Source organism: Cherax quadricarinatus, chromosome 84, assembly GCF_038502225.1.
Source record: "Cherax quadricarinatus isolate ZL_2023a chromosome 84, ASM3850222v1, whole genome shotgun sequence".
Lineage (NCBI taxonomy): Eukaryota > Metazoa > Arthropoda > Malacostraca > Decapoda > Parastacidae > Cherax > Cherax quadricarinatus.
In genome coordinates this window covers 11,222,909-11,246,703 of record NC_091375.1, presented here as the reverse complement: position 1 = coordinate 11,246,703, position 23,795 = coordinate 11,222,909, and the positions used below count along the sequence as shown (strand labels likewise).

At 39.2% G+C, this 23,795-nt stretch overlaps 1 protein-coding gene across 3 annotated transcripts in view; it reads right to left on the bottom strand.

Annotated features, from left to right (window-relative positions):
- LOC128704399 (serine/threonine-protein kinase SIK3) overlaps nt 1–23,795 on the bottom strand; it is an 82,585-nt gene that overhangs the window by 44,742 nt on the left and 14,048 nt on the right. For all 3 annotated transcript variants that reach the window (XM_053799550.2, XM_070103067.1, XM_053799551.2), the window contains exons 6-12: nt 23,340–23,431; nt 22,869–23,009; nt 11,476–11,638; nt 7,234–7,385; nt 5,299–5,418; nt 4,400–4,604; nt 1,663–1,778 (exon numbers count right to left, since the gene is read on the bottom strand). In XM_053799550.2, the coding sequence (XP_053655525.1) occupies nt 1,663–1,778; nt 4,400–4,604; nt 5,299–5,418; nt 7,234–7,385; nt 11,476–11,638; nt 22,869–23,009; nt 23,340–23,431 (989 nt within the window). The remainder of the gene's footprint in view (nt 1–1,662; nt 1,779–4,399; nt 4,605–5,298; nt 5,419–7,233; nt 7,386–11,475; nt 11,639–22,868; nt 23,010–23,339; nt 23,432–23,795) is intronic.

Here is a 23,795-nt window from a genome sequence, read left to right as displayed (position 1 = left end):
TGCACCTGACTTCCTACAAATAAGTACTACTCACCTCTCTCCCTACATTAAGATTACAAATACTTTAAGATAAGTAATGAATTTACTGTGAATGTATTTTACTTTGTGTGTTTTTAATGCCTAGTTCTATTACTAACTTAATATAATTTAGTGTAAACTTGTTGTCTGGCATTTATATGCATTTATAAATGGAAAAAAATGGCGTTCTGCCTTCCGGCGACAGCCTGGAACCTAACCCGCCGTATAAGTGGGGCCCTACTGTATATATAAAATATGAAATAACTTTTAGAAACACTTGAAATTTTGTTGTTTCCAGACATAATGGAAAGACTTAGTGCTTGGATCTCAGAGAGAATGTAAACAAACCAGGTGGGGCGCGGTGACCATACTAGAAAGTCAGGTGGGGGAGCCGTAGAGTGAGTTTTGGTCATAATTTGAAATGGCCGTATTAGCGGAACACCGTAAAGCGAAACGTCATAAAGCGGGGTCCTACTGTACTTAAAACAAGAAGTAGTGGTTAACTGTTTTACAATCTTATTTAAACTTAATACAAGTGAAGAGGTAGTTAGGTGGAGTAGGGTTCAGTAAAATAATCTTGAAATTGCACACAAAAATCTACCTTACAAGTAATGGTGCAGGTGGTAATATTTTATGGATTGGCTGAATTAAAAGCCAGGAGGTCACATGATAAAACTAATTAGCAGATGTTTTGGATGATTTGGTTAATATTGAGAGATAAGACGATTTTATTCTCCATGGGGAAATGGAACAGAATTCTTCCTTCATAAGCTATGCGTATCGTAAGAGGCGACTAAAGTGCCAGGAGCAAGGGGTTAGTAACCCCTTCTCCTGTATATATTATTAAATTTAAAAGGAGAAACTTTCGTTTTTCCTTTTGGGCCACCCCGCCTCGGTGGGATATGGCCGGTGTGTTGAAAGAAAGATGATGATTTTATGGACTGGCAGAATTAAGAGCCCAGAGGTCACATAATAAAACTAGTTAGCAAATGTTTTGGTTGATTTGGTTAATATTGAGAGATAAGATGATTTTTTAGCAAAGTCCTAAATTTATAAGCTGTCAGGGAATCCTTGACCTGTTACGGTAGCGAGTTCCAGATCTTCAGGCCTTTTATGTGCATAGCATTTTTGCATAGTGAGAGACTGACTCCAGGGATGTTGAAAAGTGCCTTATGCCAACATGTTAAAAAAACAAAAAACATGAAGGTAGAAGTCAGCTGTTACACAGATGTAGAACTAGTGGCAGCATTAAATGCAACTGATTGTGGGAAAACAGGAAGCAGGTCTGTCATTTCATCCATCACAGAAGCTGGTGTAAAACTGACTGTTGGATCATCATTGTTTATTTCAGGCATAAAACCCATCAGGTATGATTAAGATTGTGTGTACTTACAGATTTTGTATGAGTACAGTCCTCTGAAACCGTTGTAAAAAGTCTGTGAAAATTTGTGTTTTTCTTAAATGTAATCTGGTGGAACATGGGTGCCATTACAGTGACTACCCTAATTTTGCTCAGTGTCTGATAATGGAAATTTCTGGAGTATGGAATGCTAGACTGGAGACATTTAACTATATTTACAGCCACAAAATAACAAATTTATTGACATTCTAAAATATGTATGACAGCTCAAGACTAGTTCTTACCTGCGTAATTTGCTCTTGACTGTTCGGATGGCTCCAGCCTCCATCAGGAAACTGCCGCTGAAAGTACATCTGAAGGTTGGCTCCTCCATCCGATGCTCGTCTACCCAATCCACCTGCTGCAGACATGCATACACATTAATTATTTCGGCAGAAGTAATCACATTGCAACTGTAGCTATTCAATATGATAAACCACTAAATTTGAGCATTTCATTCTCATAAGGTCTGGAGGTAAACATTATGTAAAGTATATATAAAACATGGAGGAATTAAGGTATATATTGTAGTACTCCACATGGCTAATGTGTTGATTATATAATTGCTGCTGTTACCAATATCAATATACAGTAGGGCCCCACTTATACGGCAGGTTAGGTTCCAGGCTACCGCCATAAAGCGGAAACCGCCGTAAAGTGGAACACCCCTTTTTTTTTTCCACTTATAAATGCATACAAACACTAGATAACAAGTTTACACTAACATATATTAAGTTAGCAATAGAACCAGGCATCAAAAAACAATAAAAAAGTACAATACACACATAGGGCACTCATTACTTACCTTAAAATATTTATAGTCTTAATCTAGGGTGAGACAAGCAGTATTTATTGTAAGAAATCAAGTGTGGTATGTATAGTAGTCAGCCGGGTTACCATACCAGGTCACCCCACCCACATAATATTCTATTACATTTAAGCATCCCAGAGCAATAAAATGTATATACAGTTCACTCATTACTTACCTTAAAATATTTGTAGTCTTAATGTAGGGTCAGGAGTAAGTAAATGAGATAAAATGAATAAATGAGAGAGAGAAAGAATGAGTGCATGAGAGAGGACAGGTGCCGAGTTATGTAAACAAACCAGGCAAACGTAAGTTTTGTAAACAAAAAAGTGTACACGTCTGGTGTGTGTACAAGTTACATTGTGTACAAGTTGTCTCTACATTGATACGGTAGAATAAATAAAGAACACTCCCATTCTCATGTAACATCATTTTGAGAAGAAATGACACTCTGAGTGAAGGCAATGGAAATAAGTCACTCTGACTTTTTTGGGTTATCCTAGGTTCTCTACACATATGTTGTTATGTATGATAATCTATGTAACTGTATTTGTGTATACCTGAATAAACTTACATACATACAAAAGGAATAATTTTCTACAGTTACCCCCAGTAACACATTTTCTCTTATGTTAGATTAGAGAAAATGTTATTCTTGCCGTCACTTGTACAAGTAACCTGGCTACCACATCTCATATTTATGTTTATTTATTCTATTGTGGGGTGTATTTATCGTCTTTTTATGTTATGTATCGTGTTTATTATATAATTTTGAAAAAAATATCATGGATGGATTAATGAAAATGTGTATATTAACGTAATATACAACATTTAATGAGACTCGGTGATTATTGTTGTTATTATTATCATTTCTAATATGGCGTCACTTGTGCAAGTCGTCTGCTTCCACATCTCATTTTTTTTTTTTTTTTTTTTTTTCAACAAGTCGGCCGTCTCCCACTGAGGCAGGGTGACCCAAAAAAAGAAAGAAAATCCCCAAAAAGAAAATACTTTCATCATCATTCAACACTTTCACCACACTCACACATTATCACTGCTTTTGCAGAGGTGCCCAGAATACAACAGTTTAGAAGCATATAAGTATAAAGATAAACAACATATCCCTCCAAACTGCCAATATCCCAAACCCCTCCTTTAAAGTGCAGGCATTGTACTTCCCATTTCCAGGACTCAAGTCCGACTATATGAAAATAACCGGTTTCCCTGAATCCCTTCACTAAATATTACCCTGCTCACACTCCAACAGATCGTCAGGTCCCAAGTATCATTCGTCTCCATTCACTCCTATCTAACACGCTCACGCATGCTGTTTATAGTACAATATTATAGTATCGTGGAAGGAGCACAATCCCCGTAAGGGTTATAAGTGCCTGGGAATGAGAGATACAGGGGTTTGATAAAAAGGTAGGATAGTTCCAGTTTATTGGATCAGGAGCCCTTAATGATGTAACAACACTGCTGTTGAAGAGCATTATAGTAAACAAGAGTAGCAACAGCATGCTTGATCATGTCTCACAAGAAGGAGCTATTATCCCACCCAGGAGTCACATACCTAACTTACCAGTTGAACACTTTCCTAGGTTATTGTGTGTCATAAAATAAAATACAAGATGTTATTCACATCTGTGAAACAGTTTTTATTCTTCTTTAATTTTAGTTTTTTTTATAAATTATATTCATAACCATCATCTGTACATTAAAGCACAAAACATAAAACTCACATAACTCAATCCGTAATTTGTTATCCAGACATTCACTGTAGAGCAAAAAATGTTAATAAATGGGAAATACTGTGTATGCATATAAACTGTTTATACATGTCCCTGTCCTACATATTGGAACCATAATAGCATTTCACAGATATTTTATTGTTTTCCAAAAGATGACCAAAAGACATGATTCTTAACTTTGCAAGCTATTTTATGTCATTTTCAACAAGCTATTTTTCTAGCAAAAACTGTCATTCATAAATTTTCTGAAAATCTAATAAACAGATACTGTTTTTGGTGGTTTATTCCAGTACTGACCTGAATGCATGAAAGGTGCTGGTTTATTGTTCTGGTACTTACCTCAAAGCATAAGAGGTGGTTTTACACTGTTTGAGTACTTACCTGGATGCATGAAAGGTGGAGGTATATTGTTCAAATACTTACCAGGATGCATAAAAGGTGGTGGTTTGAGAAGATGTTGATCTTTGATGGAGAAGTTTTGAGGAGGAAAGTTTTTTACTAGAGGAAGGTTCTGTGGCAAGTTTGTATGAGGAAGGAGGGACATGGGAGGAATCGGATAGCCACTCATCGCTCCCAACCCTCCTGGCGCTAATAACTGAAGCTGACCTCGCATATGAGCTTCCATTACCTGTGGACAAACTGACAATTAACCTCCTGACCAAGAAGGCACCATTAACTACACTAGATCATTCCTTGAAACATTTCTGGGTCCATGAGTCACTCTAAAATCCATGACTCACAGAACTAAGGTAGGAGACAACTGTATCTGTGATGCTGGGTGCACACTGCAATGAAAATCCTTGAATCAAACACATGATAAGCAAAGCTTGTTTTTTAAACATGTAAACATTATGGTTTGTATTTATCCGAGCACTCAACAATACAGCTCCAATTTGCCACTGCAATCGTAACTGGGGAAAAATCTATGTGAATCATGCTGACTTCACACACAACGTATGTGATGACAAACTCACTGAGTGGCTAAGAAAAACTCAAAAGATCATCATATGTTGTGTGTGCTGTAACTAGTCGAGAAATAAAAGGGTAAAATCTTTTACTTAGGATACCTACATGCTGTATCTTTCCATTACCTTAATACCTTGGAGACGACCGCAAGCTGGGCGGTATATATCCTGATGTTCATGGTGGGGGAGAGGGAGGAGGGAGGTTATCAGACCTCACACAATGCTAGGAATATATGGCAGACGACACAGTTACTTCAACATATTGTGACCCTTAAAGAGCGGCACTAAAGACAACCTGTATATGACACACACACCAAACAACAACTTCAATATGTAATTACCAAAGTAGGCACCTACCTCTTCATGACGAGTGTCTCCAGGTCCAACAGTGTGTCTTCTAGAGCACAGGTACTTGTGTACACACCGCTGACTGGGTTCATCTGTATCTGACTCTCCACTGAAGTCTGTGTCACCATACTGCAGAATAAAACACTATGTAAAAACAATAATGTTAAAAACAAACCAATATATCTACCCACATTATTTTTTTTTTTTTTAACAAGTCGGCCGTCTCTCATCGAGGCAGGGTGACCCAAAAAGAAAGAAAATCCCCAAAAAGAAAATACTTTCATCATCACTCAACACTTTTACCTCACTCACACATAATCACTGTTTTTGCAGAGGTGCTCAGAACACAACAGTTTAGAAGCATATACAGTAGACCCCCGCCTTATGATATTAATCCGTTCATGAGGGCGCATCGTGAGCCGAAATTATCGTAAGGAGAATTAATTTTCCCCATAAGAAATAATGGAAATCAAATTAATCTGTGCAAGACACCCAAAAGTCTGAAAAAAAAAAAAAATTTACCACATGAAATATTAATTTTAATATACACAAACTGAAGAAGACATACACAGTTAATACTACTCTACTAAGAATAGAATACTGTGCATGACACTTACCTTTATTGAAGATCTGGTGATGAATGATGGGATCGGAGGAGCGGAGTGTGTGGAAGCTGTTATTGTTTAGAAGGGAAATCCCCTTCCATTAGGACGTTAGGTAGCAAGTCCTTTTCCAGGGTTACTTCCCTTCTTCTTTTAATGCCACTAGGACTTGCTTGAGCTTGAGAGTCACTGGACCTCTGTCGCACAACATATCTGTCCATAGAGCTCTGTACCTCTCGTTCCTTTAAGACTTTCCTAAAATGGGCCATAACATTGTCATTGTAATACTCACCAGCACGGCTTGCAGTAGCTGTGTCAGGGTGATTTTCATCTGCAAAGGTTTGCAGTTCAGCCCACTTTGCACACATTTCCTTAATCTTTAAAGTAGGCAACTTCCTCAATTTCTCTCTCCCCTCCTCTGAAGCAGTTTCCTCAGGTCTGGCCTCTTGCTGTTGAAGATGATCTTGCAGCTCATCAGTGGTTAGTTCTTCATTGTTCTCTTCCACCAACTCTTCCACATTGTCCCCATTAACCTCCAACCCAAAGGACTTCCCCACTGCCACAATTGATTCCACAACTGGCATATGCTTCTCAGGGTTAGCCCCAAACCCTTCAAAATCTTTCTTAATTTCCATACTAATTCTCACACTTTTTACCACAGGGTTGGCAATAGAAGCTTTCTTGGGGCCCATGGTGACTTATTTTGCAGTTACAAGCACAAAAAACACTGGGATAAGGTGAAATGTACCGAATGTATGCGTGGATGCAACCGCACTGGCTGGCTTGTAAACACTGGCACCCACGGGGCAGCTGAGGCCACACGTGGGATGTGTCCTGGACGAATCGCGCGAGGCAAGGTAAATTTTTTGCGTTAAAATGTATCGTATGGCAGATTTAACCTAACGCGATGCCATCGTAAGGCAGGGGTCCACTGTACGTATAAAGATACATAACATATCCCTCCAAACTGCTAATATCCCGAAACCCCTCCTTTAGAGTGCAGGCATTATACAAGAAAAACTATGAAAGCATTTCTTCATAATTGGGTCATTGCCTCAGTGGGAGACAACTGGTGTGGTAAAAAAAGTAGTAAAGATGTGGAATGAGTTGATCATTAACACAGTGGAAGTGAATTACACACAATAGTCCAAAACTACACATGAAAGGGGTCAATCACCTTAGTGGAAACTTAAAGAAGCATGACCAAGAACAAGAGCCCACCCTCACCTGTAAACGCAAATAGGTAATTACATACATACGACCAATTTGCACCCACCCACATAGTTCTAGCTTAGAAGCATCAAAAAACTACTATCAGTAGCATCAAAACACTACCTCTCACCTTCTCCAGAAAGTTTGCCTGGTATGGGTCATGGAGGACAGGCAGATTTTGAGAAATGGGTGAACAGGAGAAGAGAGGCAGGACACGCGGAGTCTCCTCCAGGCCCCGCGGAGTCTCATCCGTGTCAGAGACTGGACTTCTGTCGACAAACCCTGAGGGAGTGCAATGTAAAGTAGTTGACAAATATATATCCATTTCAATCTATTTTACTTGTTACTTGCAATTAACATAATAGTCAACTGAGAGCCATTCAGGTCAAAATTATTATTTATCTGGATACACAATATTAAAGAATACTTTTTAACACTTGCATTTATGGCTCATAAGCTGTTATCCTGTCCCATCCCAGCCCTCTCTAAGATACCACCACCACCCCTAGGATGCTACTCACAGCATATTTACTCCTAAAAGAACAGTTACAGCAGGGGCCAGGAAATATATGGAACTGCAAATTAGTACTAATGATGAATTGGCTTCTTTATGACTTACTGCTGAGAGATTCGTGAAAAAATTATTATATGCTTACTCAAGAAGTAGTGAAGACAACTGTAAACAACTTGCTGAATGAAGAGTTTGAGTCCATGGTAAGACAGTCCTCAAACTAGGTCAGTGCACTATCCACTGTACCATGGGCAAATTTTATTAGGCAAATATGGCACAGTGGATAACACACTGGCCTCCTAGTTTTAGGACTGGCTTGATCCGAGTTTGAACCCCTCCACTGAGTGAATTAATTATCCTATCCCTTAAGTTTCTTTTTAAAAATAGCACACTACAATGAAATTAATCATAGCATACACAGTAAAACAGTACAGTATATTTAGTTCAAATACCATAAATCACAAGTTTCATTTGTTCATCTGAAAGGAACACACGCACGCAAGCAAGCGCACACAAAAAACACTTGTGCACACATGCACACACTGTTTTTGGTTTATGTGAACAATATACCAGATGAAACCAAGTAAGATGTATCTCTAATCACTGATGCAAAACTAATGAGGATTATACAAACAAATGAGGATGGGGTAAGACTGTAAAAAGATCTGGACAAACTGTGGGATTGGTCAGGTAAGTGGTTGCTTGCATTCAACCCAGGCAAATGCAGAGTTATGAAGACTGGAGAAGGGGCCCAAAGACTGGCCAGAGTATAGATTCAAAACAGAGGCCACAGATCTCATTCAGAGAGAAGGACCTGAGAATAAGCATAGTGCATACCATATCACCAGAGGCTTATATCAACCAAATAACCTCTGCAGCCAATGCTTGCCTGTCAAATCTGAAAGTGGCCTTCAGGAATCTCAACAAAGAGTCATTCTGGGTGCTTTATACAACATGTCAGACCCTTCTAGCAGGCGGCAGCACCAGCATGGAATCCACACCTGAGAAAGAATGTTAAGAAACTGGAGAAAATGCAAAGGTATACAATCAGATTAGTTCCAGTGCTTAGGGGTATGAGCTATGAAGAGAAGCTAAAGAAATTGAACCTAATGACACTGGAGTACAGAAGAGCCACAGGAGACATAACAAAAAATATTCAAGGGAATTGATCAGGCTGACAAGGACAAGTTGTTTGAGAGGTGGGAAACATGTAGTCAGCTGTGTACCTGGAAGTTAAAGACTCATCTGAGTCACAGGAATGTCAAGAAGTATTTCTTCAGTCTCAGAGTAGTCGGGAAGCGGAATGATTTTGGTGGAGGCAGACTCTATATACAGTTTTAAGAGCAGGTACGATAGGGCACACGAGGCTAAGAGTGAATGAATCTGAAAAATGGGAAGTTAAGCGGCATGGCCAGAATCTGAATATTGACCCTTGTAACCACAAACAGGAATGAATGTGCATGCACACACATATGGACACACACACACACACACACGCACGCAGGCACACACACACGCAGGCACACACACACACACACACACACATGCAGGCACACACACGCACGCACATGCACACACACACACACGCGCACACACACACCCGGACACATGAACATACACTGACACACATACACAGACACAAACACACAGACATACTCACACATGCACATATGCATAGAGACAGATGCATGCATGCACGCACACACATACATTACTATAATGCTGCAAAGAATAAGCCAGTGAATAATACTCTTACACATAATATGAAAACAAGAACTAAACTAAAATGTATGTAATTTTAATTTTTGTACTACTGTAACAAAACCACAATGACATTTAATTTTTTTGCACTTATAAAGTACGCAATTAGAGAACACAAGATGTTACAACCAATGAGTAAGATTTCAGGAAAATTGTAGTTCTCCTACAAAGTTACTTGCAAAAATTTGCTACTGGGGTGAGAATCAAAGCACAGGTAAGTTCTGTTCAAAGTCATCGCTGTGCAAACTGCTAAGTTCAAAATTCCTCTGATGCTTTCTAGCTCATGAAATGTGATAGATGCCCTCATGGAGATAACTAGTAATTTTGACTTGATGCTCTCCATGCCTTAAAATAAACAATTTGTAACATCTTTTGAAGGCTTCCACAAGCCAGTCCAGAAGTCCCTCAAGTGTAGCAAGTAGTACCATTTACTTGCATTATGAAAAATAACTAAAATGATGATGATTACTTAACAGAAAAAGAGGTTAAAGAACAAAATAAGAACATTAAAACAACAGGGATTATATAATAATACAAATGGCAAGAAAAAAATGTACCATAATTCCTCAGTGATATGATAGAGACTCGTAGAAAATGCAGTAAACCGTTGATTTAAGAGACTAATAGGAAGGAGCGGGTAGCCAGTAATAATGACGGTCATAGATACAGATGAGACTGTAACAATAAAGGACAATTCTGTAACCAAAGAACTTTGTTGTTTCAAAATCAAATGACCCAGTGGATTCTGTCCCATACTTGCAGGGTGCATTAAACCATTGGTTAGTGTATAGGAAAACACCAGAACAGAAGCCACATGTAGCACACCAGACTTGACAGTGATTCCCTGAATTACAAATCCCTGAGTTGCAATGATCCACTTTATTAACAAGGTTCATTATACTGGGAAAATGACTGGGTTATTAAGGCCAATCTGAAGTTATAAATGTGCGACACAGAATTATCCTTTGTATTTTTGTTTTCTTTAGGACAATACTCTCAGGGGTCTATGAAAGATGAGGTGAATCATAGAATTGATGAGGGAAAAAGAGTGAGTGGTGCACTTAGGAGTCTGTGGAGACAAAGAACTTTGTCCTTGGAGGCAAAGAGGGGAATGTATGAGAGTATAGTTTTACCAACGCTCTTATATGGGTGTGAAGCGTGGGTGATGAATGTTGCAGCGAGGAGAAGGCTGGAGGCAGTGGAGATGTCATGTCTGAGGGCAATGTGTGGTGTGAATATAATGCAGAGAATTCGTAGTTTGGAAGTTAGGAGGAGGTGCGGGATTACCAAAACTGTTGTCCAGAGGGCTGAGGAAGGGTTGTTGAGGTGGTTCGGACATGTAGAGAGAATGGAGCGAAACAGAATGACTTCAAGAGTGTATCAGTCTGTAGTGGAAGGAAGGCGGGGTAGGGGTCGGCCTAGGAAGGGTTGGAGGGAGGGGGTAAAGGAGGTTTTGTGTGCGAGGGGCTTGGACTTCCAGCAGGCATGCGTGAGCGTGTTTGATAGGAGTGAATGGAGACAAATGGTTTTTAATACTTGACGTGCTGTTGGAGTGTGAGCAAAGTAACATTTATGAAGGGATTCAGGGAAACCGGCAGGCCGGACTTGAGTCCTGGAGATGGGAAGTACAGTGCCTGCACTCTGAAGGAGGGGTGTTAATGTTGCAGTTTAAAAACTGTAGTGTAAAGCACCCTTCTGGCAAGACAGTGATGGAGTGAATGATGGTGAAAGTTTTTCTTTTTCGGGCCACCCTGCCTTGGTGGGAATCGGCCAGTGTGATAATAAAAAAATAAAAAAATACTCTCAGGGCTGCAAATGACTCATATGCTGATGCCCTGGAAATGCAACTCGTTTAAATGTTGAAACACTGGAATGTAAATTGTTTTGAAGATGAAACACCTGGAATGTAAACTGTTTCTAAGTTGAAACACCAGGAATGTAACTTGTTTCTAAGTTGAAACACCGGGATTGTAACTTGCTTCAAAGTTGTAAATCCCTGCACATCTATTCCTTGTATTACATATCACACTCCACTTGAAGTACATGCTCAGAATTACACAAGGGTTAAGAAGGGTGAGGAGGGGTGTTAGGGGTACTCACCAGTGGTAATGGAGGACTTTCTGTGGTGTGTGGGTACAACTGGGAGGGCCTGTGGGTAAAGGACCATGGAGGGTGACGCCGAAGCTGATGCAGCTTCTGCCACCTTCTCTTCCAGGAGGTGGTATATGGCACTAATGTGGTCAAACTTCATCCCATGCACACACTGAGGAAGTTGTAATCTTTAGTTAGTACCACAATCTACACAGGATTAGTTATATCATGCAACACTCAATATAATCATGATGCAACAAAAAAATTATTTTGTACAAGTTTAAAGTCACAGTATATTAAGAAAAGCATTTGGAACGTAGAACCAGTTTAAATCAGCTCAAATATTGGTAGTGTGAACCCTAAAACTTATTGGTATGTTTCCTAACTTGTAGATAGCATTTTCTAAGATATTATATACAGAAATAAAAAAAAATGTGAACAGCAGATTGTAGATCCTTTCATTTAGTTTGCATTAGTGTTGAGCTATAATACAACATTAGGATCAATGTGTGGCACATTAGACTAATACCTTGTAAGGTGTACCAGCTTCATGAACAGTCACAATATTGGTACATTATAGTACTTCTGGTGTTCATGTCACTTTTGTTGTAGTTTGATTTTGTAATAGTGTGTGTGTCTATATATAATTATATGCAGTCAATCCCCCCTCCCATCGATTAACAAGAAAAGGTTGAAAAAATGCAATTTTTTCCGCTCTGCGATCATTTTTACACTTGCATAGCTGTCTCATGCTAGCCAGTAAAAAGAGAGCATTTACAACTGCTAGTTTGATAGAATACATCACACTGAGTATTTTCATATGCAATGTCCATTCACCTGGCAGCCAAGAAATGAATAGTTAAAGGCTATTTGGATGGCAATCAGAAAGTGATCAGTTTATAGGATGGTTAGGGTAGGTTATATAAACCCATAAAAAATGCATACAGGTTGACTATCCTTTATCCAAAATGCCTGGGGCTGCAAGTGTCTCTGATTTCAGGATTTTTTGGATTTTCTAATACAGTGGACCCTCCCTTTTCATTGTTAATTCTTTCCAGAGTCCAACAAAACATGAAATCAACTAAAACTGAAATCATTTTCCCCACAAGAAATAATATAAATCCAATTAATCCGTTCCAGCCACCCAGAAGTATTAACAAAAAATATTTTTTTATACATTAAATATAGATTTACAAACAAAAAAGAATGAGAACTCAAGTAGTATAAAACAATAGTGTAATAACATGACACTTACCTTTATTGAAGACTCTTGGTGTATGGTAGACAGGGAGAAGGGAAGAGGGAGAAGTCACTATTGTTTGGAAGGGGAATCCCCTTCCATAAAGACTTCAGGTACCAAGTGCATGTCCGGGGTTACTTCCCTTTTTAGTTTTTTAATCGTACTAGGACCAGTTTGAGTCACTGGACCCGTCACACAAAAAAACTGTCCAGAGAATTCTGTTTCTGGCGTCTCTTTAAAATTTGCCTAAAATGGGACATGGTATTGTCATTGTACATGTTGCCAACACAGCTTCCAAGAGCTTAGTTAGGGTGATATTTCTGCACAAAACTTTGCAACTCACTCCATTTTGCACACATGTCCTTAATCACTGAAGAAGGCACATTCCCCCCTCTCTCTTCCTCCTCCTCTGAAGCATATTCCACAGCTGTGTTCTGTTGCTGTCGCAGATGAAGGTCTTGCAGCTCTTCAGTGGTTAGCTCTTCACTGTGGTCCTCCACCAACTCTTCCACATCCTGGCCACTCACATCCAACCCCATGGAATTCCCTAATGCCACAATACAATCCACAACAGGTGTAGGGTTGACAGGGTCAGTCCCAAACCCTTCAAAATCCCTCTCCTGAGCACATTCTGGCCACAATTTTCTCCAAGCAGAGCTCATCGTCCTGAAAGTCACTCCCTGCCAAGCCTTATCTATAAGGCTTATGCAATTGAGGATAATGAAGTGACTTCTTGTGGCATGCAAAGAGTACGTAACCTTTATTCAGCGCATGTACACACCCTCATTTACAGGCTATCTCCCCCAACCAGCGAACCAGGTTGCTAATTATTATTATCATAATCAAAAAGAAGCGCTAAGCCACAAGGACTATACAGCGCCAGGTTGCTAAGAGTTGATGATGGGGCCCCATCGTTCAACTAGTGACCAGGTTCTAGCCAATAAGAAGATGGTTTTGGCAATCGCAGAGGTTATGTGGGTACCACTCTCCTGTCTGCCCTTGTCATTCCCATTCTAGAGCTGGTTGAAGCACGGTCTGCTATCTTGTGGCTTCTATTTCTGCCTTGCTTACCGTGGAGTGCACTATACTTATCACTGTACATAGTGTACATATTGCTGTTCTAAATTGGTGAAGGATAATATAAGTCTAAACTTTTTCTGCTGTGTTTATTTTGCTCCCTTTACACCCAGGATAACAGGCCATTTGGATTCCTGGGTTGTAATACTTCTCCAGAAAGCTCTTAGGAGCAACTGAGTGTCTGAGGTCACATCAAAGCCCCTTTGAAACACTGCTTTGGTGTAGAGTTTTTTGAAGTTCAAAATGATCTACTGGTCCATGGGCTGGATGAAAAGAGTGGTATTAGGGGGCAAGAATTTCACTGTGATGAAATTAAACTCCTCCACCATTTGGTCATCCAGGTTTGGAGGATGACCAGGAGCACTGTCCATTACCAGGAGGCACTGTGGCAATTTCTTTTCCAGGAAGTATTCCTTCACACTGGGGCCAAACATTTCATCGAACCAATCGAGGAAAATTTCCCTTGTGACCCATGCCTTACTATTAGCCTTCCACATCACACACAATTTACTCTTGGCAACACTGTTTTTCTTGAACACACTGAGATTTTCAGAGTGATACACCAGTAAAGGCTTCACTTTAAAATCCCCACTAGCATTATCACAAAGCAAGAGAGTTAGCCTGTTTTTCATAGGCTTGTGTCATGGTAGTCCCTTTTCCTCCTGCATGATGTAGGTCCTCTTTGGCATTTTCTTCCAAAAGAGGCCCGCTTTGTTACAATTGAACAGCTGTTAGGGGACGAATCCTTCAGCCTCTATGTACTCCTTGAATTCATGCACTAATTTTTCAGCCCCATGTTTATCTGAACTTGCTGCCTCACCATGTTTTACAGCACTGTGTATGCCACTACACTTTTTTAATTTTTCGAACCAGCTCTTGCTGGCTTTAAATTCACTAACATCAGCACTCATTCGAGGCATTTTCTTTACGAGATCGGCATGCTACTGCCTTGCCTTTTCGCAAATTATCGACTGCACAACACTATCACCCGCTAATTGTTTCTTGTTGATCCACACCAACAACAATTTCTTGACATCTTCCAGTGTTTGTGATCTCTGTTTTGTTTTCACTTTTACCCCTTTTGCAACATCAGCTTCCTTGATTTCGTTGTTCTTCGCTACGATGGAACTGATGGTTGATGCAGGTTTGCCATATATCCTCACAATGTTGATCACACGTAAGCCATGTTCATATTTTTCAATTTCTTTCTTTCTTGAATTCTATTGTTTCTCACCTTCTTTACCAAAGGACTGGGACTAGCAGCTTTGTTTGAGCCCAAGGTGGCTTATTTAGCAGTCACACAGAATAAACAAGTGCAAGAAACAATGAATTATTACAAAATAATTCGTATAAACTCGCAGAGCAATGTTCACTCAACCGTAAACAAAGCGACACTGCCTCAGAATGCATGTGTGGGAGGTTGAGTGATCGGCACACTCAGACCTGTGCCACACCACCACCGAGAACAGAGGAGAGTAACGACAATTGAGCTGCCAATACCGTACCACCGACAAGAACGGAGGAACGCAACAAAAACTGAGCCAATATTTTTACAGAAAAAATCGGCCCAAACTGGAATGAGCGAAAACAAAGCCCAACAAAAAGGGAGGGTCCACTGTATAATGAAATAGCTTGGGGATAGGACCCATTTATATTTCATATGCACCTTATACACATAACCTGAAGGTAGTTTTATACAATCTTTTTAATAAAAGCAGCACAGCACCATCAGGAGAATACTTGCATCAGCTGTTAAAAAATAACAAATAATGGCAGGTTTTCAGTCTCAATCTATGATGCCATGTTATGATTAAAAGGCACTGTATTTTTCCATAACACAATTACCCTTAGGGGTATCTGCAGGTCTTTTTGACATTTTCAACAATATCTCCACACCACAGAGCGGAGAATAAGCACAAAACACGTGGTAATGACAATGAGTAATGTGTAGCTCTGATGGATAAACTGGCACCAGAAGTGTCAGAGTGCCACCCAGGGTGTGCGAGGACATATATCACAACTCCCTGGGTATGCAGACACCTGTGCAATGCCTGGGAACTTCCCCAGAGCCGACTAGAAGTCTCCATTTGTTGGGGCTTGTTGGCACTTGAAAAACCTTCGGATTTGGGATATTTCTGAATTCTGGATAACACATACTCAACCTGTACTGTATTTAACAATAAATAAACAAACTGAAAATAAATGAAGGTGATATGTCTAGCAATGGGGTTCAATATCTGATTATGTTTGGCCACCAAGCTACCAGTCCAATAGCTTCAGTTTTTTCATACCAATCATTAGTATATATATATTTTTTTTTAACAGACCAGCCATATCCCACCAAGGCAGGGTGACCTAAAAAGAAAAAAAAAGTTTCTCATTTTAAATTTAGTAACACATACAGAAGGGGTTACTAGCCCCTTGCTCCTGGCATTTTAGTCGCCTCCTACAACACGCATGGCTCACTTAGGAAGAATTCTGTTCCATTTCCCCATGGAGAATTAGTATATTTTATCAAAAAATAACCAAGAAAAAAGTGATCATCTATAAAAAAAAATCATGATAATACATTTCTTGAGTAGTATTTTTTTATAACACTCGCTGTCTCCCATGGAGGCAGGGTGACCCAAAAAAAGAAAAAACACTCACAAAGTTTTTTTCATTTTACATTTAGTTATTTATACAGAAGGGGTTACCAGCTAGCCCTTGCTCCTGGCATTTTAGTCATCTCTTATAAAACGCATGGCTTACAGAGGAAGGAGTCTTCTCCACTTCCCCATGGAGTGTTGTAGTATCTTTTTTTATCAACATGTCAGCCATCTCCCACCAAGGAAGGGTGACTCAAAAAAAGGAAACACTTTGACCATCATTCAACACTTTTCACCATCATTCACACACAACCAGTCTTTGCAGATGCATCCAGATACAACAGTATTAAACTCTGAAGTTACAAATGATGATTAACACCAACAAGTATGCCTTTGTCTAGTGGCATGGATGATCTTAACAACCTTTCTTCTACAACTGATTGATGAAATGCACTGGGTGCCACAACTTGAAAAAGGTCCTAAGTGTATAATGCATTCTTCTTCAATTATAGGAAAAAAATATTCAGGTTCTTCCATAGCACTAGGCCAAGGCAGAGTCTCACACTGATAAATTGTTCTCCAGTTTGGAAAGCTTTCAGACAACATCCATAACTTTATTGCCAAAAGTAAGATCCACAGAGCCAGCATAACTTTTAACACCATTTAAAACCTACAACAAAGAACACACAACACACTGAATGCCAATGCTGATATTTACACTATTCAATGTGAGGATGTGATAAACTATACCTGGAAGAAATATATCTAAGTCTTAAAAAACTCATCAGTAAACAAATACACTTGTGTAAAAATACCTGTGAAAATAGGAAATAAAACCTGAGCGATTTCATGTGCTTACACATATCTCTTCAGAGGAATAAGAAGAGGCAAGAGCTACACAGTTTAAATGTTAAACATTGAGGTGACACCTTACTTCGGGAAGGTGACAACACCTTGCACAAATCTGTCTTGCACTTACAGTTGTCCAATATTAAGTTAAACTCTTCGTATGACAAAGAACACACACACTGAGGGTTGACTGTACATTAATATATTTTTACATTTACCACATCAGCAGTTACCCACTATGTAGAGTGACCTGAAGAAGGAAAAACAGTCACTATCCCACAGTCTATAAGTGTCTTGGAAGAAGTTCAAATATATTACAATTCAAATGAACCTCTGAAAGACAACACCCCCACTCATTTTTCAAAACTCAAATCCAACTACTGGTTTCCCCAAATGCCTTCATAAATATTATCTAGCTCACACTCCAACAGCAAGTCAAATCCCCCAAAAAACTTATTTCCACTCCCTCCAATTTATCATGGTCACACATGGCTTCTAATAGTTCAAGCCCCTACAACTCAAAACATTTGCCCATGCTTCCAACTCAAACTTGAGAATACAAGGCAGACTATAGCAGTGGATGAACAGTGATAGTTTAATATGTTTATTATGCACCCCATACCCATCCTGTGGGCAGTAGTCAAAAGATTACAGAGGTGCATAATTGGTCCAGTGAACAGCGATAAGAGGAAAAATGGCCTTGTGGAGAAGTCACCAGAGTTGCCACGAGAATTAGCACTTGCTCTGATAAAATTTTTAAATTTATTTATCCTGCACTGTATGTGACTTTCCAGAAGAAATATAGTAATGAACTATGTGAATATATTTGCAAATGATACAAATACTATATTGTAGGTAGTAGGTTGGTAGACAGCAACCATTCAGGGAGGAACTACCATCCTACCAAGTGAGTGCAAAAAGGAAGCCTGTATTTGTTATACATGATGGTAGGATTGCTGGTGTCTTTTTTTGTCTCGTAAACATGCAAGATTTCAGGTACATCTTGCTACTTCTACTTACAATCAGGTCACACTACACATACATGTACACATTTATTGTATACACACTCATCTGAGATTTCTTTGATTTTATCTTAATAGTTCTTGTTCTTTTTGCTTTTCCTTTCATATCCATGGGGAAGTGGAATAAGAATCTTTCCTCCGTAAGCCATGTGTGTTGTAAAAGTCAATTAAAATGCCAGGAACAATGGGCTAGTAACCCCTTTTCCCGTACAGCCTACTAAAAAGAAAAAGAAGAAAACCGTCAAAGCGGAATGTTTGAATGTGCATGGATGTTGTGCAAATGATAAGAAAGAGACGATTGTGGATGTTATGAATGAGAAGAAGCTGCATGTCCTGGCTTTAAGTGAAACAAAGCTGAAGGGGGTGGGAGAGTTTCAGTGAAGAGGAATAAATAGGATTAGGTCAGGGATTTCAAATAGAGTTAGAGCTAAAGAAGGAGTAGCAATAATATTGAAGGACAAGTTATGGCAGGAAAAGAGGGAATATAAATGTATAAATTCAAGGATTACGTGGTGTAAAATAAGGGTTAGATGTAAAAAGTGGGTTATAGTAAGCATTTATGCACCTGGAGAAGAGAGAAGTGTACAGGAGAGAGAGATTTTGGGAAATGTTGAGTGAGTGCGTGGGGAGTTTCAAACCAAGTGAAAGAGTACTTGTCGTTGGGGGATCTCAATGCTAAAGTGGGTAATACACAAATAACCCACACATACAAGAGAGAAGCTTAGGACGACGTTTCAGTCCGACTTGGACCATTAACAAAGTCACAGTGTGACTTTGTCAATGGTCCAAGTTGGACCGAAACGTCATCCTAAGCTTCTCTCTTTTATGTGCGGGTTATTTGTGTATCGTTCCAGTCACGGTATTGTGCCTTTTTTTGTTATCTAAAGTGGGTAACAATGTCGTGGAGGGAGTAGTAGGTAAATTTGGGGTGCCAGGGGTAAATGAAAATGGGGAGCCTTTACTGAGCTATGTGTAGAAAGAGGTTTGGTAATAAGTAATATATATTTTATGAAAAAGAGGATAAATAAGTATACAAGATGTACCACGTAATGAAAATAGTTTGTTAGATTATGTATTGGTGGATAAAAGGTTGATGGGTAGGCTTCAGGATGTACACGTTTATAGAAGGGCAACTGATATAACGGATCATTATTTAGTTGTAGCTACAGTTAAAGTAAGAGGTAGATGGGACAAAAGGAAAATGGCAACAGCAAGTAAGAGAGAGGTGAAGGTGTATAAACTAAGGGAGGAGGAAGTTAGGATGAGATATAAACAACTATTGGCAGAAAGATGGGATAGTGCAAATATGAGTAGTGGGGGTATGCTGAAGAGGATTGGAATACTTTTAAAAATGCAGTATTAGAATGTGGTGCAGAAGTTTGTGGTTATAGGAGGGTGGGTGCAGGAGGAAAGAGGAGTGATTGGTGGAATGATGAAGAAAAGGGTGTGATAAAATAAAAAAGGTAGCTATGAAAGGTTTTTACAAAGCAGAAGTGTTATAAGAAGAGCAGAGTATATGGAGAGTAAAAGAAAGGTGAAGAGAGTGGCGAGTGGAAAAGGAGAGGAGATGATAGAGTGGGAGAGGCACTGTCAAGAAATATTGATGAAAATAAGAAAAAATTTTGGAGTAAGATAAACAAGTTAAGAAAGCCTAGGGAAAGAATGGATTTGTCGATTAAAAACTGAGTAGGGGAGTTAGATGGGAAGCAGAGGTATTGGGTAGATGGAGGGAATATTTTGAGGAACTCTTAAATGTTGATGACGAAAGGGAGGCAGTAATTTCATGCACTGGCCAGGGAGGTATAACATCGTTTAGGAGTGAAGAAGAGCAAGATGTGAGTGTGGGGGAGGTGCATGAGGCATTATGTAGAATGAAAGGGGGTAACGCAGCTGAAACTAATGGTATCATGACAGAAATGTTGAAAGCAGGAGGGGATATAGTGTTGGAGTGCTTGGTATTTTTGTTTAATAAATGTATGAAAGAGGGGACGGTACCTAGGGATTGGCAGAGAGCATGTATAGTTCCTTTATATAAAGGGAAGGGGTACAAAAGAGATTATAAAAATTATAGGGAAATAAGTTTACTGAGTATACTAGGAAAAGTGTACAGTAGGGTTATTATTGAAAGAATAAGAGGTAAGACAGAGAGTAGGATTGCAGATGAGCAAGGAGGCTTTAGAGTGGGTAGGGGATGTGTAGATAAAGTGTTTACATTGAAGCATGTATGTGAACAGTATTTAACTATAGGTAGGGAAGTTTTCATTGCATTTATGGATATAGAAAAGGCATATGATAGAGTGGATAGGGGAGCAATGTGGCAGATGTTGCAAGTATATGGAATAGGTGGTAAGTTACTAAATGCTGTAAAGAGTTTTTATGAGGATAGTGAGGCTCAGGTTAGGGTGTGTAGAAGAGAGGGAGAATACTTCCCAGTAAAAGTAGGTCTTAGATAGGGATGTGTAATGTCACCATGGTTGTTTAATATATTTATAGGTGGGGTTGTAAAAGAGGTAAATGCTAGAGTGTTGAGGAGAGGGGTGGAATTAAATAATGGGAAATCAAATACAAAATGGGAGTTGACACAGTTACTTTTTGCTGATGATACTGTGCTTATGGGAGATTCTAAAGAAAAGTCGCAAAGGTTTGTGGACCAGTTTGGGAGGGTGTGTAAAGGTAGAAAGTTGAAAGTGAACATAGATAAGAGTAAGGTGATGAGGGTATCAAACAGTTTAGATATATAAAAATTGGATATCACATTGGAGAGAAGGAGTATGGAAGAAATGAATGTTTTCAGATATTTGGAAGTTGACTTGTCAGTGGATGAGTTTATGAAGAATGAGGTTAAACATAGAACTGATGAAGAAAAAAAAGTGAGTGGTGCATTGAGGTATCTGTGGAGACAAAAAAAAGTTATTCATGGAGGCAAAGAAGGGAATGTACGAAAGTATAGTGGTACGAACACTCTTATATGGGTGTGAAGCTTGGGTTCCAAATGCTGCAGCGAGGAGGCGGCTGGAGGCAGTGGAGATGTCCTGTCTGAGGGCAATGTGTGGTGTAAATATGCAGAAAATTCTGAGTGTGGAAATTAGTTGGAGGTGTGGATTACTAAAAGTATTAGTCAGAGGGCTGAAGAGGGGTTGTCGAGGTGGTTTGGTCATTTAGAGAGAATGGATCAAAGTAGAATGACTCGGAGAGCATATAAATCTGTAGGGGAAGGAAGGCAGGGTAGGGGTCGTCCTTGAAAAAGTTGGAGGGAGAGGGTAAAGGAGGTTTTGTGGGCGAGGGGCTTGGACTTCCAGCAAACGTGTGCGAGCATGCTAGATAGGAGTAAATGGAGACAAATGGTTTTTGGGACTTGACGAGCTGTGGGAGTGTGAGCAGGGTAATATTTAGTGAAAAGGTTCAGAGAGACCAGTTATTATAGATTTAGGTTGACCTGAGTCATGGAAATGGGAAGTACAATGCCTGCACTTTAAAGGAGGGGTCTGGGATATTGGCAGTTTGGAGGGATTTGTATATATAATAACATATGTATCTTTGCAGGATGGTAGGTTGCTTCTAAACTGTTGTATCTGGGTACCTCTGCAAAAAACAGTGATTATGTATGAGTGAGGTGAGTGTTGAATGATGATGAAAGTATTTTCTTTTTGAGGATTTTCTTTCTTTTTGGGTCACCCTGCCTCAGTGGAAGATGGCTGACTTGTTGAAAAAAAAAAGTAGAAACATTCATGGGCACTTGTAAACTCACAATGTAATATAAAATTATAAAAAATACTATTAACAAAGACAAAGAACCAGTAACATTAACCACATCACATTCTCCAGTTGTAGAGGCCATGTGCCTTTTTATAATAATATCGATTATTCATCTTTGTTCCTGTAACTGTGGCTTTATAACGTTCACGTGTACGCTGTCAAACTGGCCGAGTATTCCAAATATAAACAAGCAAGCAATGACAAAAGTTAAGTAATATTTTAATTATTAAAAATAAAATGTCCTTTTCAGCATGCAAAGCAGTACCTGAAGATTTTTATATGGTTTTCATTAGAATCAAAGGATGCAGCTAACACTCCTGAATATTTGCAAAACAGGTGAGGTTTAGAACCACAAATTAACAGTTTACAAACAAAAAAAACTGTACAGTATAGTGCCTATGACATCAGATATCTTATTGCTAGACTTAAAAAATATGAATTATACTTAGGTGAGCTGCTTTAGCACTAATGTTGACAAAATACAAAAAAAAATTGGTTATGGAGACATAGGCACTAAACACTTGCAACTATTAATAATAATAAAGAGAAAACATGCAAGCTGTATGGAACATCAAACATAAGACTGTCCTTCAAGTGTATGCTGTGTACATGAGCACACAAGACAAAGGTCTCTGTGATCCATAATGTGTGTGAGCACAAAGGACAGAGGTTTCTGTGATCCACAATGAGTGAGAGCACACAGGACACAGACCTCAGTGATCCACAGTGTGCGTGAGAACACGACACAGGTCTCTGTAAACAGCAGCGTACATGAGCACACGTGACTGTGGTCTCTATGATCAGCAGTGTGCATGAGCACACAGGACAAAGGTTTGTGATCAACACAATCCAAAAACTCACATCCCTCACCTGCAATATTTTTTCTCTATCTAAGTCGGGTATTATGTGCATCATGTGCTCTAGCACCTGGTCGTTGTCAGGTGGGGGAAGTTCAGACTTCGGTGTGTTGTAGTACTGGAGGATTTCTTCAATTTTAGGGTCTAGACCTTCCTGTTGGGTAAAAGTTCATAATAAAAACATTAACATCAATATACAATGTATTAAAATCAAGGATTAAGTTTGTTAATGAAATGATGATTCATACATAAGTCTTCTGCTCACTGTCACCTCAAACTGGTCACAAACTTGTAAACTTCCCATCTACAGAATAATACTGCACCAATGTCAATAACTGCCTCTCCTACAGGAACTTCATGCATCAAACAACTCATAAGTTTCATTAGCACTGAAAGAAAAGCAGAAACCCTTACTATTACTAGCGTGTCTGCAGAAATGAATGAAAACTTACCATTGTTGTCCATGAAACAAATAATAACTTACCACTGTTATCCATCTATGTTGCATTATCCGTTCTATATTTATTCTCTTCTCAGGGTCTACTTGTAACATCTTACGAATAAGATTATCACAATCTGTAAGAAAGAATATAAAATAATGCTATTAAAACTTAATTGCCACAAATCATCTACTGTAAACAACACCTTCTGCCATACATGTGTGTAGTGTCATTTACCAAACTGCGGCAGGGCAGGGCTTGACCCCACGACACATTGTCCCGCCTAAAGAGACAACACAACGTACATGTCACCTTACCACTGAGCCAGCAATCCTACAGTGGTAAGTTGACATGTACGTTGTGTTGTCTCTTGAGGCAGGACAATGTGTTGTGGGTTTGAGCCCTGGCCTGCCGCAGTTTGGTAAATGATTCAAAATCACGTGTTTTGTGATTTCATTGCTATATGTAGTGTGAGGTATGTGTTTTTTTTTTTTTTTTTT